Source organism: Ranitomeya imitator, chromosome 5 (genome assembly GCF_032444005.1).
Source record: "Ranitomeya imitator isolate aRanImi1 chromosome 5, aRanImi1.pri, whole genome shotgun sequence".
NCBI classification, from domain to species: domain Eukaryota; kingdom Metazoa; phylum Chordata; class Amphibia; order Anura; family Dendrobatidae; genus Ranitomeya; species Ranitomeya imitator.
Window position 1 is genome coordinate 122,357,245 of NC_091286.1, and position 15,737 is coordinate 122,372,981.

The 15,737-nt window shown below is 43.9% G+C and overlaps 1 protein-coding gene across 5 annotated transcripts in view; it reads right to left on the minus strand.

Annotated features, from left to right (window-relative positions):
• The window catches only part of BIRC6 (baculoviral IAP repeat containing 6), a 403,914-nt gene that overhangs the window by 52,769 nt on the left and 335,408 nt on the right, over positions 1–15,737 (minus strand). For all 5 annotated transcript variants that reach the window (XM_069769115.1, XM_069769114.1, XM_069769117.1 and 2 more), the window contains exons 67-70: positions 13,031–13,176; positions 10,235–10,345; positions 7,555–7,772; positions 4,805–4,966 (exon numbers count right to left, since the gene is read on the minus strand). In XM_069769115.1, the coding sequence (XP_069625216.1) occupies positions 4,805–4,966; positions 7,555–7,772; positions 10,235–10,345; positions 13,031–13,176 (637 nt within the window). The remainder of the gene's footprint in view (positions 1–4,804; positions 4,967–7,554; positions 7,773–10,234; positions 10,346–13,030; positions 13,177–15,737) is intronic.

The window sequence follows — 15,737 nt, forward strand, 5'->3', positions numbered from 1 at the left end:
TGTTATCTGACCATGCTCACAAACGTGGTGGAGGCGTTGGATTGCTCCTGTCCGACACCTGCTCCTTTACTCCAATCCCGCTACCACCCTCCGCTAATCTTCCTTCGTTTGAGGTGCACTCTGTCCGCATCTACTCCCCCTCCAACCTCCAGCTGGCTGTCATCTACCGCCCCCCAGAACTAGCCATCTCCACCTTTCTCTACCACTTCACCACCTGGCTACTTCATTTCCTCTCTGTCGACATCCCCACTATCATCATGGGTGATTTCAATATTCCCATTGACACTTCCACCTCAGCTGCCTCTAAACTTCTATCACTGACTGCCTCCTTTGGCCTCACTCAATGGTCCTCTGAGGCCACTCACAAAGATGGCCACACGCTGGACCTCATTTTCACCCGCCTCTGCTCCCTTACTAATCTCATTAACACACCCCTCCCCCTGTCTGACCACAACCTACTGACATTCTCTTCCCTCTCCTCTCCTAATGTGCAACCCCCACTCCACAAACTCCCTCGCAGAAATCTCAAACATCTCAACTTACAATCACTCTCTGAGTCCCTTCTCCCTCTCACAGACATAGCCTCCCTTCATGACACAGATGCTGCTGCCACTTTTTATAACACCACAATAACAGCAACACTCGATTAGGCCGCCCCGCTCATGCATAGTAAAACTCGTACAATTAACAGGCAGCCCTGGCTGACCAGCCTGACCAAAGAATTAAGACGGGCTTCCAGGATTGCTGAGCGGAGATGGAAGCAATCCCGCTCTGCCGACCACTTCACTACATACAAGCAGTCCCTCGCCAGCTTCAAGTCTGCACTCACTGCCGCAAAACAAACTTACTTCTGATCTCTCATATCCTCCCTGTCTCACAACCCTAAACAGCTTTTCAACACTTTCAATTCTCTACTCCGTCCCCCAGCACCTCCTCCCTCCCCCCTCATTTCTGCTGATGACTTCGCCTCTTTCTTTAAACAGAAGATCGATACGATCAGAGAAAGCTTTGGCCCACAGCGCCCACTGCTCCTCTTAGCTGCTCAACCCTGCTCCTCCAAAACCAGCTTCTCCACCATGACAGAAGATCAGCTCTCCACCCTCCTGTCAAGATCACACCTCACCACCTGCACGCTTGACCCGCTCCCATCCCACCTCATCCCTAACCTTTCCATGGTCTTCATCCCAACCCTAACGCACCTCTTCAACCTCTCACTCACAACAGGTGTCTTCCCCTCATCCTTCAAGCATGCCAAGATCACACCCATCCTCAAAAAGCCCTCCCTCGACCCATCCTCTGTGTCTAGCTATCGCCCGATATCTCTTCTCCCTTATGCCTCCAAATTGCTGGAGCAACACGTCCATCTTGAACTGTCCTCCCACCCCTCCTCCTGCTCCCTCTTTGATCAGTTACAATCAGGCTTCCGTCCCCATCACTCAACTGAAACTGCTTTAACTAAAGTCACCAATGACCTACTAACTGCCAGGAGCAAGCGACACTACTCTGTCCTCCTTCTTCTGGACCTGTCTTCTGCCTTTGACACTGTGGACCACTCCCTTTTGCTACAAATTCTCTCATCTCTTGGCATCACAGACTTGGCCCTTTCCTGGATCTCGTCATATCTGACAGACCGAACATTCAGTGTCTCCCTCCCCCACACCACCTCCTCACTTCGCCCCTTGTCAGTCGGTGTTCCTCAAGGCTCTGTTCTAGGACCCCTACTCTTCTCCATCTACACTTTCGGCTTGGGACAGCTCATAGAATCCCACGGTATGCAGTACCATCTCTACGCTGATGACACGCAGATCTACCTATCCGGACCTGACCTCACCTCCTTACTTACCAAAATCCCGCACTGTCTGTCTGCTATTTTAGCCTTCTTTTCTGCTCGCTTTCTACAACTGAACATGGACAAAACAGAATTCATCATCTTTCCCCCATCTCACTCTACCCTTCCACCAGACCTATCCATCAATGTCAATGGCTGCTCACTTTCCCCAGTCCCACACGCCCGGTGCCTCGGGGTGATCCTTGACTCTGCCCTCTCTTTCAAGCCACATATCCAAGCCCTTGCCTCCTCCTGCCGTCTCAAACTCAAAAATATTTCCCGGATCCGTGCTTTCCTTGACCGCGACACCGCAAAAACGCTAGTGCATGCCCTTATCATCTCTAGCCTCGACTACTGCAACCTCCTACTTTCTGGACTCCCCTCTAGCACCGCTCCAATCCATCCTACACTCTGCTGCCCGACTAATCTACCTGTCTCCCCGCTATTCCCCAGCCTCTCCCCTATGTCAAGCCCTTCACTGGCTTCCTATCGCCCAGAGACTCCAGTTCAAAACCCTCACAATGACATACAAAGCCATCCACAACCTTTCTCCTCCATACATCTGTGACATGGTCTCCCGGTACCTACCTACACGCAACCTCCGATCCTCTCAAGACCTCCTTCTCTACTCCCCTCTCATCTCTTCTTCCCACAACCGCATCCAAGACTTCTCCCGTGCTTGCCCCATACTCTGGAACTCTCTACCCCAACACATCAGACTCTCGCCTACCATAGAAACCTTCAAAAAGAACCTGAAGACCCACCTCTTCCGACAAGCCTACAGCCTGCAGTGTTCCTGAAGTTACTGAACCGCCGCGCAACCTGCCCTACCCTCTCCTTAGTGTTTCATCACCCATCCCCTGCAGACTGTGAGCCCTCGCGGGCAGGGTCCTCCCTCCTTATGTACCCGTGTGCCTGTTATCTGCTCATGTTTAATGTATTTGTCTATATTTGCCTCGTATTCACATGTAAAGCGCCATGGAATAAATGGCGCTATAAAAATGTATAATAATAAAAATAAATAGAGTTTCTTCAGTGTACTCGAATACTATATTCGATTCCCTGTGGCTGCATGTTTCACGGCTACTCAACAGCCACAACACATGCAGGGACTGAATGTTTGTTAGGCAATGCAGCAATGGGGACTCAAACATAGTATTAGAGAATGCCGAAGACAATCTAATATCACATGAGCATGCTCAGATAACACCTTATCAGAGCACGCTAGCTCATCACTGGATGGAATTGCAGCCCAAAAGCAGTGGAAAAATCTGCACCCTTTACATTGCAAAGGGTAAAATCCACCGTGGAATCCACCACCATAAATCCACATGCTGTGAATGTCAAATCTGCAGTGTCAGGCAAACGACAGAAGGGGTGTCTAATATTATTCCCTAAACTCCCTTAATTATAAAATGTGCTGCAAGTGTATTAAAATACTTACCGATGCCATCTTTCTAGGTTTACAGCACTGGTCCGATTCTCTTCTTGACCACGTGAACGCTCTGCCGGATCACAGTGTGGGGCAAAGCAGCCTTTACCCCCTTAGTGACCGAGCCAAATTTTTGAAATCTGACCAGTGTCACTTTATGTGGTAATAACTCTGCAACACTTCAACAAATCCCAGTGATTTTGAGATTGTTTTTTCGTGACACATTATACTTTATGATAATGGTAAATTTAGGTCAATATGTTTTGTGTTTATTTATAACAAATATCAAAAATTTGAGAAAAATGTAAAAAAATTAGCAGTTTTCAAACTTTGAATGATTATCCCTTTAATCCAGATGGTCATACCACAGCAAACCATTAATAAATAACATTTCCCACATGTCGGCTTTACATCAGCACCATTTGTAAAATGTTCTTTTATTTTGTTAGCATTTGAGGAGGTTTAAAAATGAAGCAGCAATTTTCCATTTTTTCAAGGAAATTTACAACATTTATTATTTTAGGGAACTATCGATGTTTGAATTGACTTTAGGGGTCTCATATATTGGGAAACCCCCAAAAGTGATACTATTTTAAAAACAGCACCCCCTGACATATTGAAAACTGCGGGCAGATAGTTTATTAACTCTTCAGGTGCTTTACAGGAATTATTGCAAAGTGGCATGACAGAAATGAAAATGTGTATTTTTACCACCTAAATCTCGGTAACTTCTGAACAGGTTACAACAGCCGACAGACTCTAAGGCCGCTATTTGGTCGTGAATTGCCATCGCAAACATCAGGACCACAAAATCATGATCTGAGGGCACCAATTGGGATAAAGAAGAAGCTCCCACACTCTGTTAACCATTTATAATGATGTAGTCACTATTGACAGCAGCATCTAAGGGGTTAAACAGATATGTACGGTGCAAACACTGATCATGGCTGATGCAGCAAGTTGTCAGCTATAGTGTACAGCTGACAGCTACTGGATTGTCACCAGTATGGGGATACTATTCTCTTATATCTCAGGTCAGTTAAAAGACGTATTGGCGGTCATTAAGGGGTTACAATGTGATGAGAACCAAAACGCTGCTCCGTAGACAAATTAATAAAGCAAAATCCACTCCACACAGAGTCCAGTGTGATCTGGTTAGTCTGATTTCAGGTCACGAGGTCCAGAAGAGAACAGAGAGGTGCTGGAAACCAGGAGGACGACGACAGGTAAGTATTACATTACATACATAATGGTAAGGTTTGGAGAAATTAAAAGTGCTGAGATGACTGCGTTAATGAAATCTTGATATGTAAAATCTCATGCATAATGCTGCTACAATATGCAGTGGAGTTTCCATTCAGAAAACCCTCTTAAGTACATGACCATTGTGGACATATGCCTATCATACATTATCGCTTTTAGACATTACCACCCCACATAAAGAGAGTGGTCTTATAACACATCTCATCATGATTAAGAGCAAAAATACTAAGAAGTATAGTACTAATACTAAAAATACTAATACTATGAAGACAGTCTTGTACCTTCCCATCATTGTAAAGGTTTGGATTAAATCGAACACTGTGTCCGCCCGTTGTCTCCAAATTCACAAGCGGCGGTGAATTTGGGTAATCTTGAGGAAAGTAGACGTCAAATTCAAAACACCCATTAGCATATGGAGTGTCTGCTGGTCCGGTTATCAAAACCTACGGAAAGCAAATGCCACATTAAATACATGAATCTTGCAAGCAGTTGTCCAGAGTTCTGAAAATAACGAATAGTCATTGCATAAACTTTATGTGCTGCCCTGCATGCAGCTAGATCAGTACATACAAGCTGATTAAGACACCAGATTATGATTTTGGAAGAGTAACCTTAAAGAGTCAATATAATTTCACTCAACTAGTAATATGTAAATTACTCATCACTTAAATGAGGTCCTCTAATGCTGAGAGTAAAACAGGCAAAACATTGTAGCCCTGTCATTCAGATTATCTATAAACCTTTAACCCCTTCATGACCTTGGGATTTTTCGCTTTTCCGTGTTCGTTTTTCACTCCCCTCCTTCCCAGAGCCATAACTTTTTTATTTTTCCGTCAATTTGGCCATGTGAGGGCTTATTTTTTGCGGGACGAGTTGTACTTTTGAACGCCATCATTGGTTTTAGCATGTCGTGTACTAGAAAACGGGAAAAAAATTCCAAGTGCGGTGAAATTGCAAAAAAAAGTGCAATCCCACACTTGTTTGTTTGGCTTTTTTGCTAGGTTCACTAAATGCTAAAACTGACCAGCCATTATGATTCTCCAGGTCAGTACGAGTTCATAGACACCTAACATGACTAGGTTATTTTTTACCTAAGTGGTGAAAAAAAAATTCCAAACCTTGCTAAAAAAAAAAAAAAAAATTGCGCCATTTTCCGATACTCGTAGCGTCTCTATTTTTCATGATCTGGGGTCGGTTGAGGGCTTATTTTTTGCGTGCCGAGATGACGTTTTTAATGATAGCATTTTGGTGCAGATACGTTCTTTTGATCGCCCGTTATTGCATTTTAATGTAAATGTAATTCTGGCGTTTCGAATTTTTTTCTCGCTACGCTGTTTAGCGATCAGGTTAATGCTTTTTTTTAATTGATAGATCGGGCGATTCTGAGCGCGGCGATACCAAATATGTGTAGATTTGATTTTTTTTTATTGATTTATTTTGATTGGGGCGAAAGGGGGGTGATTTAAACTTTTATATTTTTTTTCACATTTTTTATTACTTTTTTTTAAACTTTTGCCATGCTTCAATAGCCTCCATGGGAGGCTAGAAGCAGGCACAGCACGATCGCCTCTGCTACATAGCAGCGATCTGCTGTTCGCTGCTATGTAGCAGAATTGCAGGTGTGCTGTGAGCGCCGACCACAGGGTGGCGCTCACAGCTACCGGCGATCAGTAACCATAGAGGTCTCAAGGACCTCTATGGTTACAATGGAGAAGCATCGCCGACCTCCGATCATGTGATGGGGGTCGGCGATGACGTCATTTCCGGCCGCCCGGCCGGATGCGGTAGTTAAATGCCGCTGTCTGCGTTTGACAGCAGCATTTAACTAGTTAATAGGCGCGGGCAGATCGCGATTCTGCCCGCGCCTATTACGGGCACATGTCAGCTGTTCAAAACAGCTGACATGTCCCGGCTTTGATGCGGGCTCGCCGCCGGAGCCCGCATCAAAGCAGGGGATCTGACATCGGACGTACTATCCCGTCCGAGGTCAGAAAGGGGTTAAAGGGAACCTGTCATTTGATTCATGCTGCTCAAACCACGGGCAGCAAGAATCAGAGCCTGGCTGCACGATAGCAGCCAGATGTTTTTTTTTCTGAAAAGCTAGAGCCTATCAAGTTAAAGCTAGTTTGAAGACAGAAATAGTGAAGCCAGGCTCCGATTCTTACTACATGTGGTATGAGAGTCATGAGATGACTGACAGGCTGCCTTTAAAAGCAGTGACGCCTAAGCGCCACGTTCAAAGAGAGTTTGGTTAAATTAAAGAGGCATAATTAAATCACATAAAAATATGCATATATGATGTTTCCATCGTTGGTAAATTGATAAATAAGCAGCACAATGGATATTAAAAGGTAGCAGTGAGATAGCAAGTAAAAGGATATTTATGAATGTACATAAGGACCTTAATTCAGATATAAATATAAAGTGATAAGAGCACAGTGCAATGCAAGGTTTGGATAAAGACCATCTCATAAAAACCTAATTAGTTTTGCCATTCCACACAAGGCTAACCAAGTCAGATCATGATTGCTAAGGAAATTGAAAAACAAATAAACGTTATTAGTATATGTGGTAAAATCAGGGTGTCATAAATAAACCAACCTCAAAGCAGCACGAGGGAGAGGAACCCCAACGCGCGTTTCGCTATAAGATGAAGATGATACTTGCTTTAACATATCATACCTATCAGATAAGCTTGTATCTGTCCATTTAGTTCTGGATCTGAGCATTACATGTACTCTCACAGCATTTAAAGCCCCCAAACACATTAGACAGCTTGGCTGACTCTCTCCCAACACCCATTACACAGGAACGTTCAACTTGGCCCCAGCCAGACATCATTTAACGGGTACGCGTCAGAATGCCCTCATACATAGACTATCGTTGGGATAGGCCGCACCTTAGCCCAATGTGCATGGGGGCCTTGGATATATGCAACACACTGATGGAGGCTAGATATATTGGGATATGAAAAGCATCCAAATTACACTATTAAGCTTAACATTTTATTCATTTACAGAGAATACATTACCTTCATTATGTCCAGCCGTTCTTCATCACAACGGACAAAGACGCTGGATGAAGACGAGAGCGGTAATGATGTAGAAAGCGTCACAGCCTCCTGAGCAAGGCGGCGGGCTCGGGCTGCACTGTTTGCATCACTTGCATTTTTCACCTGAGACATGTAGTGATAATTCACTTTGAACATCAGCTTTCCATCATCATCTTCAGACACCATCTCAAAGGTATCTAAAAACACAGATGCAAACCAATCAGAGGCAATTATATGACCAAGACCATTACTTGGTTGGTGCCTTCTAAGTAATAACTATTGTGATCGACACTGTATATCCCTCCGACCTGTCATGGAGAGATCACCTGTCAGACATGAAACTTTCCTCCTATCGTTCTACCACTTCTCTTTGGTTGTAATAGTATATAATCCCTGTAAATGGGCAATGATTGGCCAGTTTTTTCACTGTACTAAACAGCCAGACAATAATTTGACCTCATTTTGTCCATTAGTGGGCACGCTGAAACGTCTGCTGCTGAATTTATGTGCAGTCTGACAACAGAGCTAACAAGACTGTGTAATTGGGTCATTCCGAGTGTTCCCTCTGTAAGAGAATCTCCAGAGAACTGGGTCAGCATTCCCATTGTGGGAGAATCTTTAGGGATAAACTTCTTAAAAGATGGTGAAAACTTACATTTTAATTATAAAAGAGCTTACATTTTTATGAAAGGTGTGATAAATTATAATAAGGGAATTTAAAGGGGGGTTTTGGTTTATAACTGTTAAATAATTTTAATTAAGTCAAGGCAAATATGGGGCAAAAAGCTAGAACTAAAAAACCCCTTGAAGTAATTGCTCATCTCTATATTGGATGACCGCATTGTATTAAAGAATATAAGGAGGTCAGAGGTGAAAGAGAGGGGTTTAGTGGCGTTATAGGTAGTACATTCAACTCCAAATTAAGAAATCAAAGGAGTTGTCCACTACTATGACAATCCCTTTTCATTTCCAATCAACATAAAAACACCTCCTGTGTCAGAAGTGTTGCAGAAGTGTCGGGACTTGCTCTCTCGGGGTCCATATGAGCTCTGAGAACAATCACCGCTGGCGTTACTGTCCCCGACTTCAGACGTATAATTAACAGGGGTTGAGCAGACAAACGAAGCTCTAACATCCTGTTAATTACGTATGGTCTGAAGGCAGCCCTGGGAGAGGGAGTGATGACACCGCAGGAATGGCGTTGGCACAAGGGAGTGTCGTAGCAGTGAATAATCCTTTCAATTAAAAAGAGTAATTCAACTTTTTATTTTAAATGTATTAATCAGTTTGTGCAAAGTTACAAATCTTTGTAACTTACTCCATGACCTTATACTGCGTTCTTTTCACTCAAACCTCATGCTGAGCAGGCGGTTTTAACTGCCTTGTCCTGGCACAGAGTAGCGGTTTTGAACTGCAGGTCTAGCAATTATGTATACTACTGTGTGAACTTCTCTGTTCTCCTTCCCCATTCTCAGACAGAGCTTGTAAACCGAGTCTTAACATGGGGAAGGGGAGCAGAAAAAAAGAAGTACTGAAAAATTGCTAGACCTGCAGTTCAGGCAGTTGAAACAGACATTTCAGCATGGAGATTTGAGAAAAAGCAAGCAAGATAAGGCAATGATGTACATTACAAAAATTAAAAACTTTGCAAAGACTGATCAATATTTAAAAGAAAAAAAAAAAAAGATTAGCTAGTCTTTCACATACCCAAAGACAACCTAAAAGGTATATATTTAACATGGATAATGTATTGTTGAGGGTTACATAGCTTCTTTAATTCATGTAAAAAAAAAAAAAAAACTATTAAAATCCTGGCAGCACTCAGATAAACACTTGTGTTCCCCTCCTCAAATTATTATTGGCAGCACTTCCTGTATACAAAAAAAACCCCCGCTACCAAGTACTTGTTGAGGAAGGAGGAAAACCAGGACGCACAGGATTTAGGTCCTAGAAGCATTTTATATAAAATTGTCAAATCATATAATTGAAAACTATGGACATTCAAGATGAGCATTACGCCACCCTCAGGAGGCATAGAAGTCTTATACCGCCAGTAAACCGACAATTCCATTAATATGACCATTATACTATACATGCAGATGATCAGGGACTACTGCACCAGGAGCATATTAATATGCAATAAGGCTTCTTTTACACTTGCAATGATTTTTGCGGTCCGTTTTTGGGGGCCATATTGCCGTAATTTTCACTGTCTGCTGCAAGAACAGGCCACAAAAATCTTGTGGATCGACGTTTTTCTGGTTTAGAATAGTAGGGAAAAAGAAGGGGGGGAAACAGGCGATCCGCAAATACGTTCTTGACGGTGCACCGCAAAAACAATCTTCCGTTGTTTTTGCGGCCCGGGCAGTGTCCGTAAGCAGTGAAAAATATCGAGGAGGCACGATAATTTTTGACGGCCGTAAATACGGCGCTCCAACAAATTTATGTGGCCCGTTTTTGCGGCCCCATAGAAATCTATTGGGGCCACAAAATCACGGCAAGTGTAAAAGAAGCAAAACACAGGGCATATTATTTCTGTGCTGCAGGGAGAACAGATCATACTGCAGATGATAAAACACTAAACTCAAGGCAAATGACAAATAAAATGTACAAATGAAAATAATTTCCAGAAAAAAAAAATAATTTGTATTTTTCCTACCAAATTGGAGTTTTTTCATAACAGCTACATATTTCTCTTCTAAGGACCGCAAGACTGAGAAAGGTTTAGATTTCACAGAGACCTTTTTGGAGAATTCAGCCATCTTTTTTTCTGGAGGAAGAATTGAAACCAAACAAAATTAAAAATGTATTACTATTTTATAAAGCAAATTTATTTTCAACTAAATATACAGACGTAACTAGATGGTGGCCCGATTCTAATGCATCGGGTATTCTAGAATATGCATGTCCACGTAGTATATTGCCCAGCCACGTAGCGTATTGCCCAGCCACGTAGCGTATTGCCCAGCCACGTAGCGTATTGCCCAGCCACGTAGCGTATTGCCCAGCCACGTAGCGTATTGCCCAGCCAGGTAGCGTATTGCCCAGCCAGGTAGCGTATTGCCCAGCCACGTAGCGTATTGCCCAGCCACGTAGTGTATTGCCCAGCCACGTAGTGTATTGCCCAGCCACGTAGTGTATTGCCCAGCCACGTAGTGTATTGCGCAGTGACGTAGTATATTGCGCAGCGACGTAGTATATTGCACAGCCCACGTAGTATATTGCAAAGCCCACGTAGTATATTGCACAGCCACGTAGTATATTGCCCAGCCACGTAGTATATTGCCCAGCCTCGTAGTGCCCATAAACATAAGGATGAATGACCTCGGGGAGATCAAAACATCCAACACCGCGGAGACACCATCACGTGTTTCTCAACGCAGTGATCCAGAACACTGCCCCCATCCCTTATGGGAAATATGCAAATTCATGTAGAAAAGCATACCCCGGCTAAAACCCTGAAACAGCTGTCTGTGGATGGATTCCATGTTTTGCCATAGGTGGTTTTCCTTTTTGGATGCTGCCCTTCCCGTGGTTGTTCCTTCCCGGTGAAAGACTTGGCTATTTATTGTTAGCGTTGAGAAACACATGATGGTGTCTCCGCGGCTTTTCTACATGCATTTGCATATTTCCCATAAGGGATGGGGGCAGTGTTATGTATCACTGCGTTGAGAAACACGTCATGGTGTCTCCGCGGTGTTGGATGTTTTGATCTCCCCGAGGTCATTCATCCTTATGTTTATAGTCCTTTTACTAGGCACTGCTCCTAATAGCCAGTTTCTTACTCCACACTGATGAGGGGCAAATACCCCGAAACAGCTGTCTGTGGATGGCTTCCATGTTTTGCCATAGGTGGTTTTCCTTTTTGGATGCTGCCCTTCCCGTGGTTGTTCCTTCCCGGTGAAAGACCTGGCTATTTATTGCTAGCGTTGAGAAACACGTGATGGTGTCTCCACGGCTTTTCTACATGCAGTAGTATATTGCCCAGTCACGTAGTATATTGCCCAGTTACGTAGTAAATTGCACAGCAACGTAGTATATTGCCCAGCCACGTATGTCACAGGTTAAAAAATAAACATATACTCACCTTCCGATCCGAGGGCCCCTTGTAGTTCTGTCACCTGTGCACGGTGCAGCTTCCGGTCCCAGGGTGTGATGACGTCGCGTTCACATGACTGACATCATGGCAGGTACTTCTCGCGCAGGACCTGTGATGACGTCGCGGCCACATGACCGTGACGTCATGGCAGGTCCTTCTCGTGCAGGACCTGTGATGACGTCGCGGTCACATGACCGTGACGTCATGGCAGGTCCTTGTCGCATACCATCCTTAGCACCGGAACCTGCCAATTGCATGGAGCGGTCACTGGAGCGTCGCGAAAGGTGAGTATATAATGATTTTTAATTTTTTTTATTATTTTTAACATTAGATCTTTTTACTATTGACGCTGCATAGGCAGCATCAATAGTAAAAACTTGGTCACACAGGGTTAATAGCAGCGCTAACGGAGTGAGTTACCCGCGGCATAACGTGGTCCATTACCGCTGGCATTAACCCTGTGACTGCAGGGAGTATGGAGCGGGGAGGGACTAATCGGACTGTGGCCGTCGCTGATTGGTCACGGCAGCCATGACAGACAGCTGGTGAGACCAATCAGTGACTTGGATTCCATGACAGACAGAGGCCGCGACCAATGAATATCCGAGACAGACAGAAGGACAGAAAGACAGAAGTGACCCTTAGACAATTATATAGTAGAAGAGGATAATGCACAATAAAAGTTGACCAGCTGTCTGTAGCAATGGATTAAAACTCTACCGTATATATAAAAGCTGCCACCTGTATATGTTTCTATTAGCATATTCTCCACTTAAACAGGTTTTTAACTAATTACGGTAATCTTCATTTTCCTGTTACATAATTTGGATTTTTATTTTTAATGCAAACAAAAGCTCATTAAAATAAAAACTTGTGGAATTTAATACATTTGATCCAAACAGGCCTCCTTACGTGGATAAAGTCTGAAGTCTGTAGCCTATCAGCAGCCATTGATTGGCTGCAGTGGTTAGGATGCCAGTCGAACGGTAGAGGCGCACACTGTGGGTGAAGGAGGTGCGTAAATATGTCTATTATCTCACCCCGGCCCATTAAAAATAGCTTTTAAAGTAAGGGACCCCAGCCTTAAAAAGGTAATGCAGTTGGGCTCAGGGAGGTGATCAGGGCCGATGACATTAGATCAACAGACATCTGTTAAGTCGTGGGCGTAACAGGCAGGTATTATGCACCTGTACTATTTGCAGGCCGCCCAAGTTGCAGATCTAAGTATTTTTACCATAATTATTTGTGAGTACAACTAAAACTAATGAATATAACAAAAACATTGAATCCTCAATACTTTGAAACATCTCACAGGTCTGTGCAGGGTGAAGCTGGTCCTAAGATGACTGGTCTTACCTTGATTCGCTTGACGAAGGCTGGTGGTGGCGGCATACACTATCTCAGCCGTTCTCTGAATGTCTGGCACCAGCAGTGTTAGTCCTTCTGGCTCAGGATCGGATGCATCAGTTTTCACTCCAGCTTTAGCCTTATCTTTTTTGGACCTATGAGTTTTTGGGAAGGATATAAAAGAGAAGGTGACATCCCAGAACCAAGAAGACACAACATCATTTATCTGGGAAGAGTCCTGCACAGCACAACAGTCATGAAGCCCTCTGGAAAATGCATTAATCACATCAAAGGCTTGAACATACCAAATCTTTTCACAGCTTTTTCCTAAAGACTTATGTTCTAATACATTTTCAGATAACAGGCCCGCTAACACCAGAGCCACTGCAGTACTACTTGGCACTCTGTGGCATAAAACTGCAATGAAAGCCGATCTCTCATCAGATGTCATAATATAAACCATATTTATTGCTAAAGGGAAACTGTCAAATAATTCATCCCATCCAAACTGTGGGCAGCTTCTGTTGGAGCCAGGTATATTATTCTCTGAAATGCTTAAGCGTTTCAGAAAAAAAAACATAATTTGAAGATCTCAGCACTGCTGTAGGTGATGGACCAGATAGAGGCCGGTTATTCAACTGCGCTAAGAAGATCCAGCCGGGGAGGGACAGGCCTAGTCTGGTCTCTGGCTATGGTCTCCAAAGTTTTTCCTCTGAAAAGCCACAGAGTAATATAACTGGTAATCGTGCAGCCAGGCTGTGATTGAAGCTGATCATAAACAAGTGAAATTTCTTCCAGCTCCTGAGATAGAAATATTTAATTTTTTCTTTGACAAAGATTACCTCGGTGATCGAAACGCGTCGCTCATTTGGACTGTCCGATATTGTATGTCCTGTAATTTTCTATGGAATTTTAATGTTTTTCAAATAAAGAAATTTTGAATTTTATCTCAGGAGCTGAAAGAAATGTCACTCGTTTTTGCTCTGCATTTACGTCTGACCAGGACGGACTTCCATGCACCTGTGTTTCATTAGGTGAGCTGTCTTTTTTCTTTTCCTTGTGATTGAAGCTGCCTTCATTTAAGCTTATTAACTTGATATAGTCCATTCAGATACACTACAAAATGACCCAGAATTTCTGCCATGTTCTTTTTTAACAAAGCAGAACTAAGGAGGACAGTGTAAAAAAGTCTTATATTTCGCACTGTCCAATCAGCACAGGACAAGAGGCCAGGTTGTGTCAAAAACAAGATCTGAAAACATATTTATTCCAGTTGGTTATATAGCGCCAATATAAATCCAAGCGCTGCACAAAGATGGTCATCATCATATCAGTCCCTGTCACAAAAAAGCTCAGACCCTAAACCACAATCTAAAAATGGCCTTACACATGATAGTCAACAGACCAATTTTGGTTAAGCAGATAACATTCTCCATTCCCCCATACACATAAGGGGGTGACTGCCAGGCGTTCATAGGATTTCAATGGGGGAAGTAGGAGAAAGCTGCCAGCAGAAAGCTCTGTAAGTGGCTTATCTTCCGTAGAGATTCCAACTATGCGGGTAAGAGACGGGAAGGTCCGATCATATCATTGGTCAGATCCTGCTGGCTGAGATCAGTGGATTCAGCTAACTCATCTAATGTGTATGGTGGTCTTCAGCCTCTGAGCCACTTAGACATGCACACTACAGCAAATTTCATAGGAAGCCATTTGATCAACCAGACCAGTTTTTAGAGTGTGCGAGAAATCAGAATATCCAAAACAGCAGCGCTAAAAGGCAACCGTTAAAACCACTAAGGGGAATTCATCAATTATTGTTGTATTACCATATATTAATAACGTTTAAAGGGGTATTCCCATCATACTCATGACCATGACTTTCCCTATCCTATCAATATGTCATCACTAACACGTTCCATTAGGATCCATTTAATAGTCTGCTTACATGACTTCATAATAGGAATTCACAGCATAAAGTTCAGGAAGTTACTAAGACTTCTATCGCGGAAGAAGAGCGAAACGCACATTGGGGTGAAGGGGCACACGACTTTTTTGTGGATACCGTTCTAGGTAAATCTAACTATCACACTTTAACTTGTATTAATAGACTATATAGGGAGCCATCTAGGCCTGAATAATTATGAACTGCACTTAAAGGGAACCTTAAAGGCCCCCGTTCTGTCATGTGCTGCTCCCATCCTGCGCCCCCGTTCTGTCATGTGCTGCTCCCATCCTGCGCCCCCACTCTGACATGTTCTGCACCCATCCTGCTCCCCTGTTGTCATGTGCTGCTCCCATCCTGCGCCCGTTCTGTCATGTGCTGCTTCCATCCTGCGCCCGTTCTGTCATGTGCTGCTGCCATCCTGCGCCCGTTCTGTCATGTGCTGCTGCCATCCTGCGCCCGTTCTGTCATGTGCTGCTGCCATCCTGCGCCCGTTCTGTCATGTGCTGCTGCCATCCTGCGCCCGTTCTGTCATGTGCTGCTCCCATCCTGCGCCCGTTCTGTCATGTGCTGCTGCCATCCTGCGCCCGTTCTGTCATGTGCTGCTGCCATCCTGCGCCACCATTGTATTATATGCCCCCCATAAGACGCTCCAGTGTGTATGCCCCCGTATGCTGCTGCCATATAAAAAAAAAAAAAAAAACCATACTCACCCATCGTCCGGCTCCACTGCAGGTGTGTCTTCAAGAAAATGGCGCCGGAAAGCGCGGACTG